The sequence below is a fragment of the Anguilla anguilla genome, chromosome 7 (genome assembly GCF_013347855.1).
Source record: "Anguilla anguilla isolate fAngAng1 chromosome 7, fAngAng1.pri, whole genome shotgun sequence".
NCBI lineage: Eukaryota > Metazoa > Chordata > Actinopteri > Anguilliformes > Anguillidae > Anguilla > Anguilla anguilla.
The window spans coordinates 21,240,687-21,256,268 of NC_049207.1; the positions used below are offsets into that span (position 1 = coordinate 21,240,687).

At 44.9% G+C, this 15,582-nt stretch overlaps 1 protein-coding gene across 1 annotated transcript in view; it reads right to left on the bottom strand.

The window, feature by feature from the left end:
* LOC118232307 (ankyrin-2-like) overlaps nt 1–15,582 on the bottom strand; it is a 104,226-nt gene that overhangs the window by 42,599 nt on the left and 46,045 nt on the right. The window contains exons 14-28 of the mRNA XM_035427194.1: nt 14,629–14,727; nt 13,992–14,090; nt 13,472–13,669; nt 11,805–11,903; nt 11,128–11,226; nt 10,501–10,698; nt 8,206–8,304; nt 7,788–7,886; nt 7,439–7,537; nt 7,115–7,213; nt 6,267–6,339; nt 2,776–2,917; nt 2,262–2,273; nt 1,056–1,143; nt 234–337 (exon numbers count right to left, since the gene is read on the bottom strand). Of these exons, the coding sequence (XP_035283085.1) occupies nt 234–337; nt 1,056–1,143; nt 2,262–2,273; nt 2,776–2,917; nt 6,267–6,339; nt 7,115–7,213; nt 7,439–7,537; nt 7,788–7,886; nt 8,206–8,304; nt 10,501–10,698; nt 11,128–11,226; nt 11,805–11,903; nt 13,472–13,669; nt 13,992–14,090; nt 14,629–14,727 (1,607 nt within the window). The remainder of the gene's footprint in view (nt 1–233; nt 338–1,055; nt 1,144–2,261; nt 2,274–2,775; nt 2,918–6,266; nt 6,340–7,114; nt 7,214–7,438; nt 7,538–7,787; nt 7,887–8,205; nt 8,305–10,500; nt 10,699–11,127; nt 11,227–11,804; nt 11,904–13,471; nt 13,670–13,991; nt 14,091–14,628; nt 14,728–15,582) is intronic.

The window sequence follows — 15,582 nt, forward strand, 5'->3', positions numbered from 1 at the left end:
GTGAATGTGAGAGATGTATGTGTGTGCGTGTGTGTGTGTGCATGTGAGATTGAGCGTGTGCGTGAGTACATGTGTATGTGTGTGTGTGTGTGTGTGTGTGTGTTTGTGTGTGTGCGTGCCGTGTGTATGTGTGTGTACATGTGTGTGTGAGACTGAGTGTGTGTGTGTGAGTATGCGTGTGTGTTTGTGTGTGTGGGAGTGTGTGTGTCAGTGTGTATGGGGATAGTACCAACCCAGAGTGTAAGGGGCTGCAGGATAGGGCCACATTGTCCAGGTTTTCAGCTCCCCAGCTCATGCGGTATGAATCCTTCTCATTTTCCCTGGAAAGAGCTGTCATCTGGCAAGGGACAAGGACAGGCTTGCTTAGACCTGAATGTGGCTGATGGTCACTTATGCACAGGACTTTCATCAAATCACCACGTTATTATACAGTACTGAATGTACCGTTACAGGGCAGTACATAGCACATTTAATGCCTTCATTGGAGGAACATCTTGATTCAATGAGGAACAATGATTCAGCTCAATATAATAACACACACCTTTCAATTATGTCTCCCATAATAAAAATACAAGATTTTCATACACATACATATTTAGTTGCACTAACCTGAGACAGTGAGTCTCTCTGAGAATTATTATGGTAAGCACAATATAGTAGTAAGTCTCTGTGAAACAGAACAGGTGAGTCTTGAACAGTGTCTCAGGTCAGTACAGGTGAGTCTCAGTCAGTGTCTCAGGTCAGTACAGGTGAGTCTCAGACAGTGTCTCAGGCCAGTACAGGTGAGTCTTGGACAGTGACTCAGGTCAGTACAGGTGAGTCTCAGACAGTGTCTCAGGTCAGTACAGGTGAGTCTCAGACAGTGTCTCAGGCCAGTACAGGTGAGTCTTGGACAGTGACTCAGGTCAGTACAGGTGAGTCTCAGACAGTGTCTCAGGTCAGTGCAGTTGAGTCTCGGACAGTGTCTCAGGTCAGTGCAGGTGAGTCTCAGACAGTGTCTCAGGTCAGTGCAGGTGAGTCTCAGACAGTATCTCAGGTCAGTGCAGTGTTCTTACGTGGTGGCTGGAGATCATCTCCTCCAGCATGGCGCCCTCCTTCGGGGAGTAGTACCCACGGTGGGTGGGAGTGTGGGACCTGTCAGAACTGAAAGAAGGTAGGAGGGTTAGGGGCGTGGCCACAGAAATGGTGGGTGACAGGCGTAGGTGAAGGGAAAGAAGGGTGAAGACATGAAAGGAGGAGTACAGGGAGGAGAGCGGGGAGAGGAGAAGGGAAGATGGAGATGGTGTGGAAGACAGGGAAAAGCTGACTGTGTCCATCAGGCCACTGCACTGAGCTGGCTCCACCCCTTCCCTGTCTGACCTCAGCAACTGACCTGACCACACCCTGAGGCCCAGCACTGAGACTAGACCGTTATCAAGACTAACTGAAATCCTCCATCCTTGGGTGGTGCCAGATCTATTTATACATCGCCCTGTGGGGCTGCCAGCCAGACAGTGCTGCCACTGTCCAAAATTGAAACCAGTTTGTGGGGCCCATCCATTCACTAGAACAGCACCTTCACTGTATGAGGCACCCACCAGCACCCCTGTGGGGCTTTTTGATTGGTCGATAATCTACACATTATCTCAGTTTAGAGCAGTGGTAACCAACCTGGTTCTAACATCCTGTAGGTTTTCATTCCAACCCTAACATAGCACACCTCATTCAACAGCTAGAGATCTTTGTTGAGCTGCTAATTAGTAGAGTCTGGTGTGCCAAATTAGGGTTGAAATGAAAACCTATAGGATGGTAGATCTCCAGGGACATGGTAGTTACCATTGGCTCAGAGGCATGAAACATGGCTTGTAAGTGAAGCTCTGCATGGATAGGAGCACACAATCTCAAAGGCTGACATGATTGGCTGTAGATGGTCACATGATGAGGAGAAAGGGATGTGCAGTTCAGGTATTGAAAAGAAAGGAAATGTTGAATGGGAGGGGCAATATTCTTAGTGGGAATGGAGAAAATGCATGCGACAAATACCTACACTGACAGCAATAATCTGACTACATACAAAATATATTCATACACAAAAATGACATAACATATTTGAAAATGAATTTTGTAAAAGGTATAAACACACAAAGTTTTCCCACAGAAATAAAAAGTGTGTGTGAATAATTTATATGAATATATGCTGACGTACTTACATCAGTGCAATTGCAACAAAACTAATTTGACTAAAGCACAAATGCAGAGCACTTTATTTCCACAGTACATACCTGTGCATGTGACTACAGTATGCACATTGTGGGGTGGATATTAAGGGACAAAACAAATGGAACAGTTAGAGGGAACAGACACTGATGTTGCAGCCCCACACCTTTCACACGCTTACTTCCTTAAGGACACAGAATAGCAGCACAGTCATGTGCCAAGCATATCATGTGCCAGAATCACACACACACACACACACACACGCATGCACGCACACACGCACACACATATAAACACAAACACACACAATGGAATATGTACACACTGCAATGATTAAATGAATTAGACAGCTCTAAGTACATTCTACTGCTGTGCCATACTTAATGTCCGCAGTATACTCCTGAGCTAACGTAATTTATCAGGTAAACAATATGTCCCTCTTGGTTTTTTCCCTTAAAAAAGCCAAGACAGGCATACTGTGAGGACTAATGGACTAGCCTAGCACTGTATAAGAGCTCAGACTGTAGAGGTCTTTAGTAGATCCTAGCAGGTGTAACCCCACCCCCCACACTGGATTACCTGTCAGACCGGCCCCCCTCCAGGCTGAAACGCAGGTAGTTCATCCCGTCCAGGTACTGTCCGGGCAGGGAGTCATCACCCAGCTCCTTCAGGTCCTCCGGCCTCAGGTACTCACCCCCATCCCCCGTCATGGTGTCGTCACCTGGACACCAGGGAGTGGTGCGAGTGGGAGTCAGGGTGACGTGTGTCAAAAAGAGGAACCGCCACCCTTAAAAACCACTCCAAACAGCTGCCAGTCATTCACAGAGCACACACGCACACAGAAAACTATAGAGGGCTTGGTGCATACACACAAACCACATCATCGCAACTGAATGTGTGGCCTGAACATGGATCAACAATACACATTCTGCTAACAACTGATTTCCTTGATTTTCTGTAACAGCCAAAACGCCAACACAGAGAAAAGAACTGAATGGCCACAAATTTTTTTAATAACTGCCTGAGACCATTCTAATATCACACTTGCATTTCATTCCTTTTTCCTGGTCTAGGTCACTGCTAGGCATTTATGCCAGGCAATTTAATGTGCACACTGGCACTGGGACTTCACAAAGTTACTTTCTCATCCACTGAGAACAGTGGAACCTTCAGTCAGGGCTGGATTTGGGAATGAGTTCTAAGTTTAAAAACATGATGTAAGAGCGCATTGGGTTGGTAGCGGTCCAGGTTTAACATAGCCCCCCAGGGCTGTCCCCAAATTCCAAGCCTTCCAAGGGACGCACAACAGATAATCTGCAAACTGCACACCTCAGCACTTCAGCCGAAACACGCTATTACCCGCTGTACCTCAGGGCAGCACTTAAACGCAGTGTTTTTAATAGCATCTCTAAAGTATGCCCTGTATAATGGCCAATATGAATATGCATTGCTTCGGGCATCCATCATCAGCAAAAAAAAAAAAAAAGAGCTTGTAAACCACTGAGGTGTGAGAGCACAGTCCATACACACTCACACGGACTGCAGGCTCACAGAGAACACATCCAAACGTTCGCGAATGGCCAGGCACCAACCTCTTACATCACTCTAAATCTTATTACGAGACAGTTTAAAGGCAACAACTGTTCTCTACAGCTACACAGATGAAACACGGATAACCGGTAATAAAAGAACACAGGCACTGGGAATGAGCATCTGTGCTAATCCAATATCCAAACGCAACGTAAAAAAAACAGCCGACAGCACACACATCCATCATTTGCGATTTACGCCCTGTCAGGGTATCCACACACACACACACACACACACAACAGACTGAGCAGAGGACAGAAGGCTCTCAACCTTCCAACACAAAGCAGAGGCCCACAGCGCATGTAATCACACCATCCTCATATTCATCTTCCTCCTCCAACAGTCTTTTTTTAAAGCATCTAGCACCAAGCCCAGGTGCAGCTCTCTGTGCTGGGAAGGACCCCAGCGGCTGCACACATGAAAGCGTGCGTGGAAGTGCTACAGCTGCAATTGCCACTAGCATACAGCAGGGGGCAGTGTCACTACTTGGACAGTAAGCAAGGAGTGCCGACAGAGATACTGGGGGGACATACTGTAGTTAGATAGTGAAGTTCTGGTGCCAAGAGTATACTGGCTGCCTGGAAAAAGAAAAGTTAAGAAAGAAAATGATAAAACAAAGGAAAACTAACAGACCAAACAAGAGAGGAGGTCAGGTTATATCCATAACCAGTGACTGCTGCTAAGGTTCTGTAAGCATTAGGCTGGAATTACAGTACATCGGACATGGAGCGTTTACGTAGCGGAAGTGAAGCATGGCAATCAAGTATGCTACATATAGTGCACACTTCGTACACACTCTGCAACTGACCATGGTTTGTGTAACAGCATGGTTTCTGCTACGCAAACACTCCGCATCCGGTGCAATTCTGGCCTTGGACCTCTTGAAACACTGATAAATTACCATACTTTGGGTCCCATTTTACATGAAGTGTGTCATCTCTATAGCATTTGTGAAGTAGCCTATGTCATAACCTTTTCATAAACCATTCTGATGAAAATGGAATTATGAGCGATGACATAACACGTTGCATAAAATTATATTCTCTAGTGTCATGCACTGAAAACAAATATCTTATACTATGCATTTTCCAAAAAGGCTTCAGGAGTGAATAGGGTTCACAGTATAAAGTGTGACCCTGCTCTGATTCATTTAAAGCTACTGCTCAAAAACAGCTGCTTGGGAAAATATAAGAAAAAGAAACATATTTGAAAATGAAGAACCAGCAGTGTTCAGTGTGCAGCAGGCAGGAGGGCAGCCTGCAAACAGGAGTGCTTTCAGATAAGATTAATGACTCCAGTAGGAATGCCACACCCAACTGCACAGAGGAGGGGTCACCATGGAAACCATCACGCAGACAACAGGAAAGCCTGTCTATGTCGAGCACACCAGCATAAATCGCATTTCAATCAATTCTTTTGGCAAAACAAAAGTAGATGTTTAGGATTCTGAAGTCAAATACAAACATCTCATAAAAACATATGCATGGCTGCTAAAAAATAAGATGAAATCAATGGTTTCTGCTGAGACAAACGCAAACTCAATGAAAGTAAATGGGGAATGTAATATCCAGAGAATGTTTTGAGCTCCTTTGCTTCAACATATAATATTTTTAAGGTTTTAAAATACATCTGGAGGGGTACTTTAATTCTGCTCACCAGAAGAAATCTCCAAACAGACCAGGCTTATCCCTGGGTTGAGCAGTGCAGACACGAATTTGAACCAAAATGTAATACACACATGCACACACACAGCAGTACAAATGCATCTCACACTGGCACGCACATGCACACACTCACACACACACACACACACACACCCACATATCTTCATTCCTCAAGGGGAACGTAACACACCATGGCATTAAGCTGAGGCTTCAGCTTTCTAAATTCCACCATATTGTAAACTAGCTGTTTAGGACTCGCTTCATTCACTGTGTGTAATAGGTTTTCACTAAACCCAGAATCCTCACACCACCTCTCATGCAGTTAAGTGTTAATTCGGATAAAAGTTCTACTTCACGGCAGCCTCAGACACAACCCAGCTTTGTACCTTCCACATCCATCAAGTCATCTGCGAGCAGATCATCATCAGTTGGTCTGAGAACTGCAGGGCATACAGTGTGATATATGTACCCATAACCTGCGTAACATGATAATAGTCATAATGCCCTGCTGATAGGCTCCCACCAACAAATGGGAGTGGACTGTACGCTCTGTTAAAGGATAGACCAATTGCAAGTCTGCCTCGTCAGCTCATACTGTATTTACTTACTTGGCATTGACCCCAGAGATACCATTACACAGTGTACCTCCTCTTTTGACCTCGCGTGCACAGTGGCTTTCAAAATCAGTACACAGACCAAAGGGATCTCAACAAAGTGCCACAGACAAGACCACAGTTCCCACAATGCACTGCTCTAATTGTGGCATAGGTTTAAAATGAGGAGTCGTTGCAAACTGGCTCAAATTGAAGGACTCACCTTCCTCGTCCGAAACGTCCAAGACTTCGGTCATGGTCTCCGGCACATTGAGCTTATGTTTCTCCGTCACCGTCTGCCAGGGGACAAGCACACACATGTACATACACACGTAGGCACACACAGACACACACACACACACACACACACAAAAGGTTTGAAGTACTTTGAAACCAGACTGTCAGCACCAGCTGAACCAACATCATTAGAGCAGTCTGCTGATCTACAGATCTATTAACTCATACACATTCATGTGTATTTTTGTAAATGTTTCTTTTTTTTTTACATTCAAGTTTCTTACATCACAGGGTTCAGTCACATAAAATGACAGGGTTCAGTTAAATAAAATTCTGAACTTGAAGTGAAGAGCAAAAGGAAAATTTCATTATTGTCATAAGCTGAAACACGTAAGCTAAATACTCAGATATTATGTGAAATGTCTGAAAGATGCCATGACTTTCTGTATCAGTGTGTTCCTTCTTCATTCATGGAAATCTTAGTATTAGAATAGGTGCACCTTTTGTGTCAATAGCACTTTAATATGGGGGCTGGTGGGAATGAAAGTGGTGCAGTGCAGCATTGAGATGAACTATTACTGCGATTCTCTCCTCCCCAGCTGAAAAGGCATCATCTCTGAGGCATAAGGTGAGTTGTAGCCATGTGACTGAAACCATCTCCTTCTGCCCCCACATCGTTATCTGTCCTTTCTATCAATCTCCTTTCAGAATGCCCTATGACCATCATGCACCTTATTTCCCCTCTTTCCCAACATCTCCTTTTGATTATAAAACTGACCAGCTGCTATGGTAACCAAACTTCTCAGAAGTTCCAAGCAGAGTGGGTTCACTCACGGTTGTCGTGGTGATGATCTCCTCAGTGACGACCTTGAGCGTGTCCACCACTGAGATGTAGCCCAGTCGCCGGGCGATAGCCAGAGCTGTGTTTCCATTCTGCAGGAAGGGAGTAATGGTTAACTGAGACATGCTGCTTAAGTGTGCGTGTATGTGTGTGTGTGTGTGTGTGTGTGAGCATGTGTGCGTGTGTGTGTGTGTGTTCTTGTGTGTGTGCTTGTACCTATGTGCATTGTGTGTGTTGCGTGTGTATATTTGTGCATATGTGTTCCTTGTGTCAGTGTGTCCACAGTATGTGCCTGTGTTAACAGGCAGGTCACTCACCACAGTGATGGCGTTGGGTTTGGCTCCAGACTGCAGAAGCACGTTGATGATGTGAGTGTTTCCCTGCTGGGCTGCCTGGTGCAGAGGGGTGTAGCCATTCTGTGGAAAGAGGACAGGAAGAGCAGCATCAGGTTAGCGTTCCTCTCAATCAACTACAATGAGCCCAACTCCACTTTCGTACGTCAAAACCCCAACAGCCTTCAAGAAGCAACTTAAAGCCCCTATCCATCACTCTTTAACAGTGAAATGTGCACTCCTCACATAAAGTTTTGTTATATTTATTACATGAAAGTTCATTTTTAGTTAGTAGTTCATTGTTTAAACCCATGTTTGCTGGCGCTGTAGTTACCTTGGTTTTCGCATTGACACTAGCTCCATGCTGCAGCAGGAAGTTCACCATCTTGACGTTTCCATAGTGACAAGCTACAATCAGGGGAGTGTAGCCCAGCTGGAAGAGAGAGGGTTTATCGTGTGACTATTTAAAAATAATCAACATCACTTTACTAAGCAGGCATCCAGTCATTTAGTGAAAAAGAAGCAGCACCATACGTTGATTTTGCAGTCCACAGCCTGAATACATTTAGTTTTATCCAAGTCAAATTGGGAAAAAAAAATATTTAAAATTGTTTAAAAATGTACATTATTTAATAGCAAAATAATTTAAACTAATTGTTAAGCAGTATACCAGGAATTATACACACACACGCACACGTACTGTAAGAACATACATGAATATAAGTGCATTATAAATAAGATGCCTCGTTCACCTTGGTCTGTTGGTCGAGGGTTGCACCATTCTTGGACAGTATCTCAGCCACATTGACCTTGTCTTCCTGAGCAGCAAGGTGAAGGGAGGTCAGTCCACTCTGTAAAAACCAGGGAAAAGACATGGTCTCTCTCTGAAGGAACCCTCAAACACAGTAAAACTAAGAAAAAATCTGTAAGATTTGTTTTGTACCAAATGTATCTCAGGGTTTTTGCTGCGGCTGTGGCACAGTTTTAGGTCTAGTAACTGTATTTTGTATTTTGAACTTTTGTATGTTTCTTTCGTGTCTTTTTATGGTGAAGCCAAAGGCAAATTTCCACTTTGTGGACAATAAAGTTTTGTATTCATATTTGTATTTGCATTCATAAGTCACACACCCAGACACTGGATCAAAAGGCTGTGCTGAAACCACAGTGTGATTAGTGAGGGCGAAAAGAGGGGACCGGAGACTGGCCACCATTTCAACCACACTGAGGAACCTTCCGGTCACCTTCCCACTTGGTTGCGAGGTAATGTTAAGAGGCAAGTGTTTCCCAAACAGTCTTGGGATGTATTTGTTGTCCAAAACAAGCTTGCTCCAAGTGGCACAAAAATGTCCCAGACATGTTGTACGCAAGCCAGCTGTGGAGAAAGGAGTTCAGACCCTAGCTGAAAAACAAAGGCTCAAAAAATGGGATGAACTGGCTGCCAAATCTGCACCGAAATGAAATATCGATTTATGGAACACAATGCCTACCGCCGCGCTATTATGAGAGAAAGAAGCAGACCATCTTTCCCTGTGATACCTGCATATGACACAGGCAGTGGGTGTCTGCTGCTGAGATTAGACTGAGGGCCATCTTGAGGAGTCGCGATAAGGGAGAGGGAGCAGACTGGGCGGCCATTTTGAGTGGCAGGCGACCTTTACAGACACAATGGAGCGAAAGTGGCATATTGCTGTGCCGGTGGGCCTCAGGGAGTCTGCCTCTGTGCGCGTTGCGCTATCCGTGACCTATAGGGATGAGGCAGGAGGGGACCGCTGTCCGTCTCACGCAGCTACGCTCGCAACAGTGCGGCCCGCGGGACCAGCAATTTGTCATCAAACTGACAGCAGGACAGTGGATGGCCCATGGCGTGGGGTAATCAGCCACTGTTTACAAAGATGTAAATATGAGGCGGGAAGAGATGTTGAAAAGCGCTGATGTGAATGAAAGGAAGGATTCTCAGGCCTGACTGGTGAATTTAGCCCTTGTTGTGGTGGTCTGGGACATACCACGTGGGTTTCACACTGTCAGAAACCTGCAGGTGAATGGAGCCACTTAAAGAGGCTCTGACCCTGCTGAGCCTCTCAACTGTGAGCTCAGAGCCTTCAGCCTTTCATCAGTTCTCCCTGCTGAGATAAGCAGGAAGTGACCTGCAGAGTCATGTGACTGCTGTGCTGAGTTTGACTCCAGAAACCCCCGCAGCCATCCAATAACAGTTCTAATAAGTCTACCACTCTCCCTCCCACAATTTATTCATGAGAGGGTGAAAATATATTATCGAGATGGATGAATGAAGGCAACAGAGGCCAGCAGTGAGTAATCCCCCTAATTACGGGAGATGATTTGCTCATTCTGTGTGCCAATGACCTTGCTCAATGGTGAGAGTGGAGTGCCTTAAATGGCTCTGATTGTCACAAAAACTGAACATTGAAACCGAAAGTGGGTAAAAAAACAGTTCAGAAGCTGAGAGATTCCTAAAGACATCATCAGGCATCAGGCTGACATATCAGTGTCTGAGGAACTCACAGACATATCAGTGTCTGAGACACTCTCACAGACATATCAGTAACTGAAACACTCTCACAGACATATCAGTGTCTGAGAAACTCTCACAGACATATCAGTAACTGAGAAACTCACACAGACATATCAGTGTCTGAGAAACTCACAGACATATCAGTGTCTGAGACACTCTCACAGACATATCAGTAACTGAAACACTCTCACAGACATATCAGTGTCTGAGAAACTCTCACAGACATATCAGTAACTGAGAAACTCACACAGACATATCAGTGTCTGAGAAACTCACAGACATATGTGTCTGAGAAACTCACACAGACATATCAGTGTCTGAGAAACTCACACAGACACATCAGTGTCTGAGAAACTCACGCAGACATATCAGTGACAGCGAGAGAAACTGACACTTTCAGACATACAGTAAGTAACCGTCCTTCAGGGCCCTGAATGCACTGAATGACTCATACCCAAATCTAAAAACCCAACAAACCGGTCAGTGGGGGGCGCCGGTCTGCGGTGCGCGGCCTCACCTTGGTGGCCATGTTGACCTGGGCGCCTTTCTGCAGCAGCAGAGCCGCCATGTCGCCGTGGCCCTCCTGCGAGGCCAGGTGCAGCGGGGTGACGCCCTGCCTGGTCAGGATGTTGGTCTCCGCGCCGTACTGCAGCAGGGTGGTGGCTATGTCCATCTGGTTCTTCTTGGCAGCAATGTGGAGCGGGGTGTAGCCATTCTGGCGTTGGGGGGACAGGTTTTACTGAATAGCCTCAAGTCTCTGGCCTTAGATTAGCCAATAAGAGTTGGTACAGAGGACCAATCACTTTCTATCAAAGGTTCCGCGTTATCAAATGAGGAAAGAGAGAATTGGGATGGCAGGTATACTGGCCACAAAGTTCTGGGTTGGTGGGCTTACTGCATACCTACATAGCATAGAGACAATTCGCCGTTCAGTGTTGCATCATTTATGAGATATCACTGCCAATGCTGTAATCAGTGACCGCATAGGAAGCATATTGAGACTGCAATCTAATTAAATAAATAACCTCCAAACGAGATACCTAACAACTGCTGTTCATTCAGGCACAGCGCAGAACAAGGAGGAGAGCCAAATCCAGCACAGACCGCGTCTCCTGACCAACAAAGACCCACATCACTGTCTCACCTTGGCCATGGCGTGGGGAGACGCCCCTTTGTCCAAAAGCAGCAGCGCCACCTTCTGGTTATCGTAATGAGCGGCAACATGGAGAGGCGTGAGGCCATTCTGTAAGGGCGACGTCAGCGCAGACGGATTAACAAGCTGTTAGCCAGAGCGCGAGCAGCCATTAGAGTCACACACGAAGAAAAGAAGGGTTACAGGAGCGGAGGTTACAAGAGAGGGTTAGAGTTCAACGTAATGCGCAAGCTGTGGAAGGCTTGTTGCCTGGTTCCTTATTAAAAAAGAAAGAGCATTTATTTGGGAATGGCTTCTTATTATTGCCTAAAATGAAAAAAAAAACTAAGATAAATTACAATAATTAGAAAAAGAAACCATATAACAGCAGATAAATTGCTGATTAAATCAAACTATGCTTACCGCTATTCTTGTTGTGAACTTTGTGAACATAACCTCAATAGAAAAATATCAGTAGAAATGTAAGTGTATACTCATGCTGGCATTTCAATGCACAGCCTACCAAAAACATAGACATACAGTTTAACACAGTGAATGTACACATGCAACACAATGACTTTAAAAATGGGTCTTATATTCCGTCTAAGGAGAGCTGATATTTCACCGTCAGTGGAAACAAACAGCTATCCCATGATCCTCATCTCGGAGTAGAGGGGTGTAATTCTCACCTTGCCAGCAGAGTCCGGAGAGGCACGGCGCTGCAGGAGGAGTTTTGCCACATCCAGGCTTCCGTACTTTGCAGCTACATGTAGGGGCGTAAATCCCTTCTGTAAAGGGGCAAAATAAAATGCAATGTCAAACCACTGCCACTAATAAAACAACAATCTAGCAGAGGATTATTTTGTTAATACCTCAATCAGACATACAAGGGCAATACAACCCAGGTGCTACACAAGTGAAAAATATGAATGAAAGCACACTGCCTGCTGTCCTCTAGTCTCTTTCACTACAGGTGTCGACCGCTTTCATGTCAGTCTCCTACACTTGAGAAATAAAAGTAATCAATGGCTGGAACCTGGAATACTGTGAAAAACATAGGGGGGGGATATTTAATGGGTAGGGCAAATATCACCTGCCCTCAGCTCAGCAGCACACAGAAAACCTATTCCCTCTCTCTGCTGTGAGCTTTCATCCCATAGTGATGAAAACACCTGAAGTTTCAGAGCCGGTGAAGAAAACACTGATATTTCACAAACAGCAGGGGGTGCTCTTCAGCTGCACACAGGCCGGTCAAGAGCGTGCCTGTTTCCAATGTCACACGGCTGATGTGTTTACAGCAGGATCCAGGAGGAAGGCAAATCCTTTGTCTAATAATTGCCCATTTTCACACCACTGCCAAACCTGACAATGACTACATCGCAGGAAAATGGCCCACGATTAATGTAAACAAAAGGCCAGAGGGCATTGATACACCTGCACCAAATTGACTTAGCCTAGATTCATCATCACTGTTTGGAGTGAGGGGAGGGAACTCAAATTCAAGTCAAATCTCATCTGAGCTGAAGAGACAGGTACTGTACAGTAGGTCATTGCATCTACAAATGCCTTACTATGTGTGAAAGCCCTTAACTGCCACAGAGAGCTGCTGTGCTTACAGTGGACTTTTACAGCCACCACACCCATCTCCTCAGAGAGAGAGAGAGAGGGAGGGAGGAGGAGGGAGAGCATGAAGCAGGGTGGGGAAATGAGAGAGAGGAGTGAGGATAAAAAGAGAGACTGTGCAGCATGATAATGGTTGAAGACACATTATCACAATATTGATAATAATTCAGTTAAACCAAGCACTCTGAGATTCAGTTTTACCATTAATTGAGTAACAAGTAAGTGATGGGATGTAAATCATTTATTGAATATATATGGATCTATTTTAATTTCTAATGTGAGTGAAGATAGGCAGAAATAATAAAGCCAGGGACACTAGTGCCCAAGACTAGGCTACCCAGCAGGCATTACTGACGCTGGCTGTAACTGCTCTCTCAGGTAAGGCCAGGCAAGCTCACAGGGGCCACAGACAGTTACTGTATGTGGAGTAACAGACAGTGGAGGCGCCATTAAAACAGGATAGAGGATGAGTCTCTAAAACGAGTGAGGAGTCAGAAAGGGAACTGTCTATAAAAGGGAGGAATCTCTAAAGCAGGTGACGTGCCAGAAAGGGGAGGAGTCGCCTAAATCTAGGAGGAGCCAGAAAGGGGAGGAGTCTGTAAAAACAGAAGAGTAGTCTCTAAAGCAGAGGAGGAGTCAATAAAGTAGAGAAGAATTGAAACAGGGTTGGGGTAAATATGGGAGGGCTCTCTACCATAGGGGAGGGGTTTGTAAAATAGGGGAGGAGTCTCACCTTCGTGGCAAGGGAGTGGGAGGCCCCAGCCTCCAGCAGGATGGAGGCCACGTCCACCTGCCCCTCGCGGGCGGAGATGTGGAGGGGCGTGTACCCGTTGGTGGTGGAGGCGTCAGGGTGGGCCATGTGCTGGAGTAGCAGCTGCACAATCTCCGTTTTCCCCAAACGAGAGGCGATGTGCAGAGGGGTCTGATCCTCCTGGGGGTGGGGGAGGGGATTCAGTAAAGCCTCGACCACACAGGTCAATACTCATCTTGGATAAGGTGCAATTGGGACAAGCAGACGTGTGAATATGGATCAATACCTTGAGCGAGTTTGCATCCACATTTTCCATGTAATATCTTTCTATGTGTAAATTAGGCTGAAGCAGTGATAACAAATATGTTGCGTTTTGAGTGCAGTGTGCTGTGTTGACATATAGCAGCAGTGCAGTATACTGCTGAGAAATCTGGTCTTCATAACTTCAAAAGTCATCATGAGTTACACATCCAGATGGCATGATGGTGCCCTTGTGTCTCACCCTGGCTCGTGCGTCCACCAGAGCACCGTTTCTCAGGAGGCATCGCACCACTTCCACCTGTCCAGCCCGCGCCGCCATGTGTAGCGCTGTCTCCCCACGCTGCAAGCAAACAAAGCAGCTGCATTACTGTACAGATGCACACACACACACAAACCTGCTGTATTACTGTGCACATACACACAGAAACCGCCTGCATTACTGTACAGATACACACGTAAACCTGCATTACCGCACACACACACACACACACACAAGCCATCTGCATTACCGTACACACACACACACACACACACAAATCACCTGCATTACTGCACACATACACACAGAGAGACCACCTTCATTAATGTACACACACACAAACCCCTCGCATTACTGTACACATATAAAACATGTGTGTAGGAGGAGCAAAATCAGAATACTATTAAAATATTGATGATATTCTGAGATGGAAGACATGGTTTTCCTCTGTGTCTTCTGGGACTGATAAAGATGTATTTGACTTGACTCACCAGCAAACCAGGCTGGTTTGTCTTTCTAGCCCAAAAGAGTATGTTAAAATAAAGGGAGGACTAATTTCAAGAGAAGGCAAGGTCTTCCTTCAAAGTAACCGCAGGGCATCTTGGGTAAGCGCACTCACGATGTTGCTGACGTCGGGCGAGGCTCCGTTCTGCAGCAGCAGCAGGACGATGTTGAGGTGGCCCATGAAGGCTGCCACGTGTATGGGGGTGAGGCCGGACTGGGGAGGGGCAGAGCAGGAGAATGTCAGCTCGAGCCCAGTCCAAAATTAGACCCAGCATGCAAAAATCCAATTACACCAAATATCTCCCACTTTTACACCATTTACCACAAGAAAAGTAACACAAACGCAAACTCATTTCCTAGGTCTCCTTCTCTCATAATTACAACCAATTCAAAACATTAAAGCCTCAATTAAAAACCCAGAAAGCTCCATTAAAAACATAAATATTCCCATTTGAAATACTGGCATAAAATTTTTTAACTTTAAACCATCTGAAACACTCAACAAACCTAATTTCAAATATCTTTATAAAAACACTAAGAACTGAATATTTTTTTTAAATGACATCAACTCCCATATAAAGGTTTGCATCTCCCTTTAACAGTAGAAAGCTCAAATTTAAAGTAATGAGCTTGCACTTCAGAACAGCTAAACCTCTATAAAAACACTGAAAACTCATTAACACATATCATTATCACTATTGTTTCAGTAATTTTTTTGTTTTAAATGCTCTTTTTACACTTGAAAGCTCAAATTTAAAACAATGAGATCACACTTCAAAACACCTAAACCTTTGCAAAAGCACTGAAAACTTATATTAACACATTATTATCATGGTTGTTTCTATCATTTTTCAGTTTTAAATGTCCCTTTAACACTTGAAAGATCCAATTTAAAACAATGAGATCACACTTCAAAACACCTAAACCTCTATTAAAAATACTCTAATAGCCTCTAAAAAAACACACATTAAAAACACTGTTGTTTCCTATATTTAAAAGAAAGAAGCTCCAGATGCAGTTTCCTATATTTAAAAGAGTGAAGCTCCAGATGCAGGTTCCTCCATTTTAA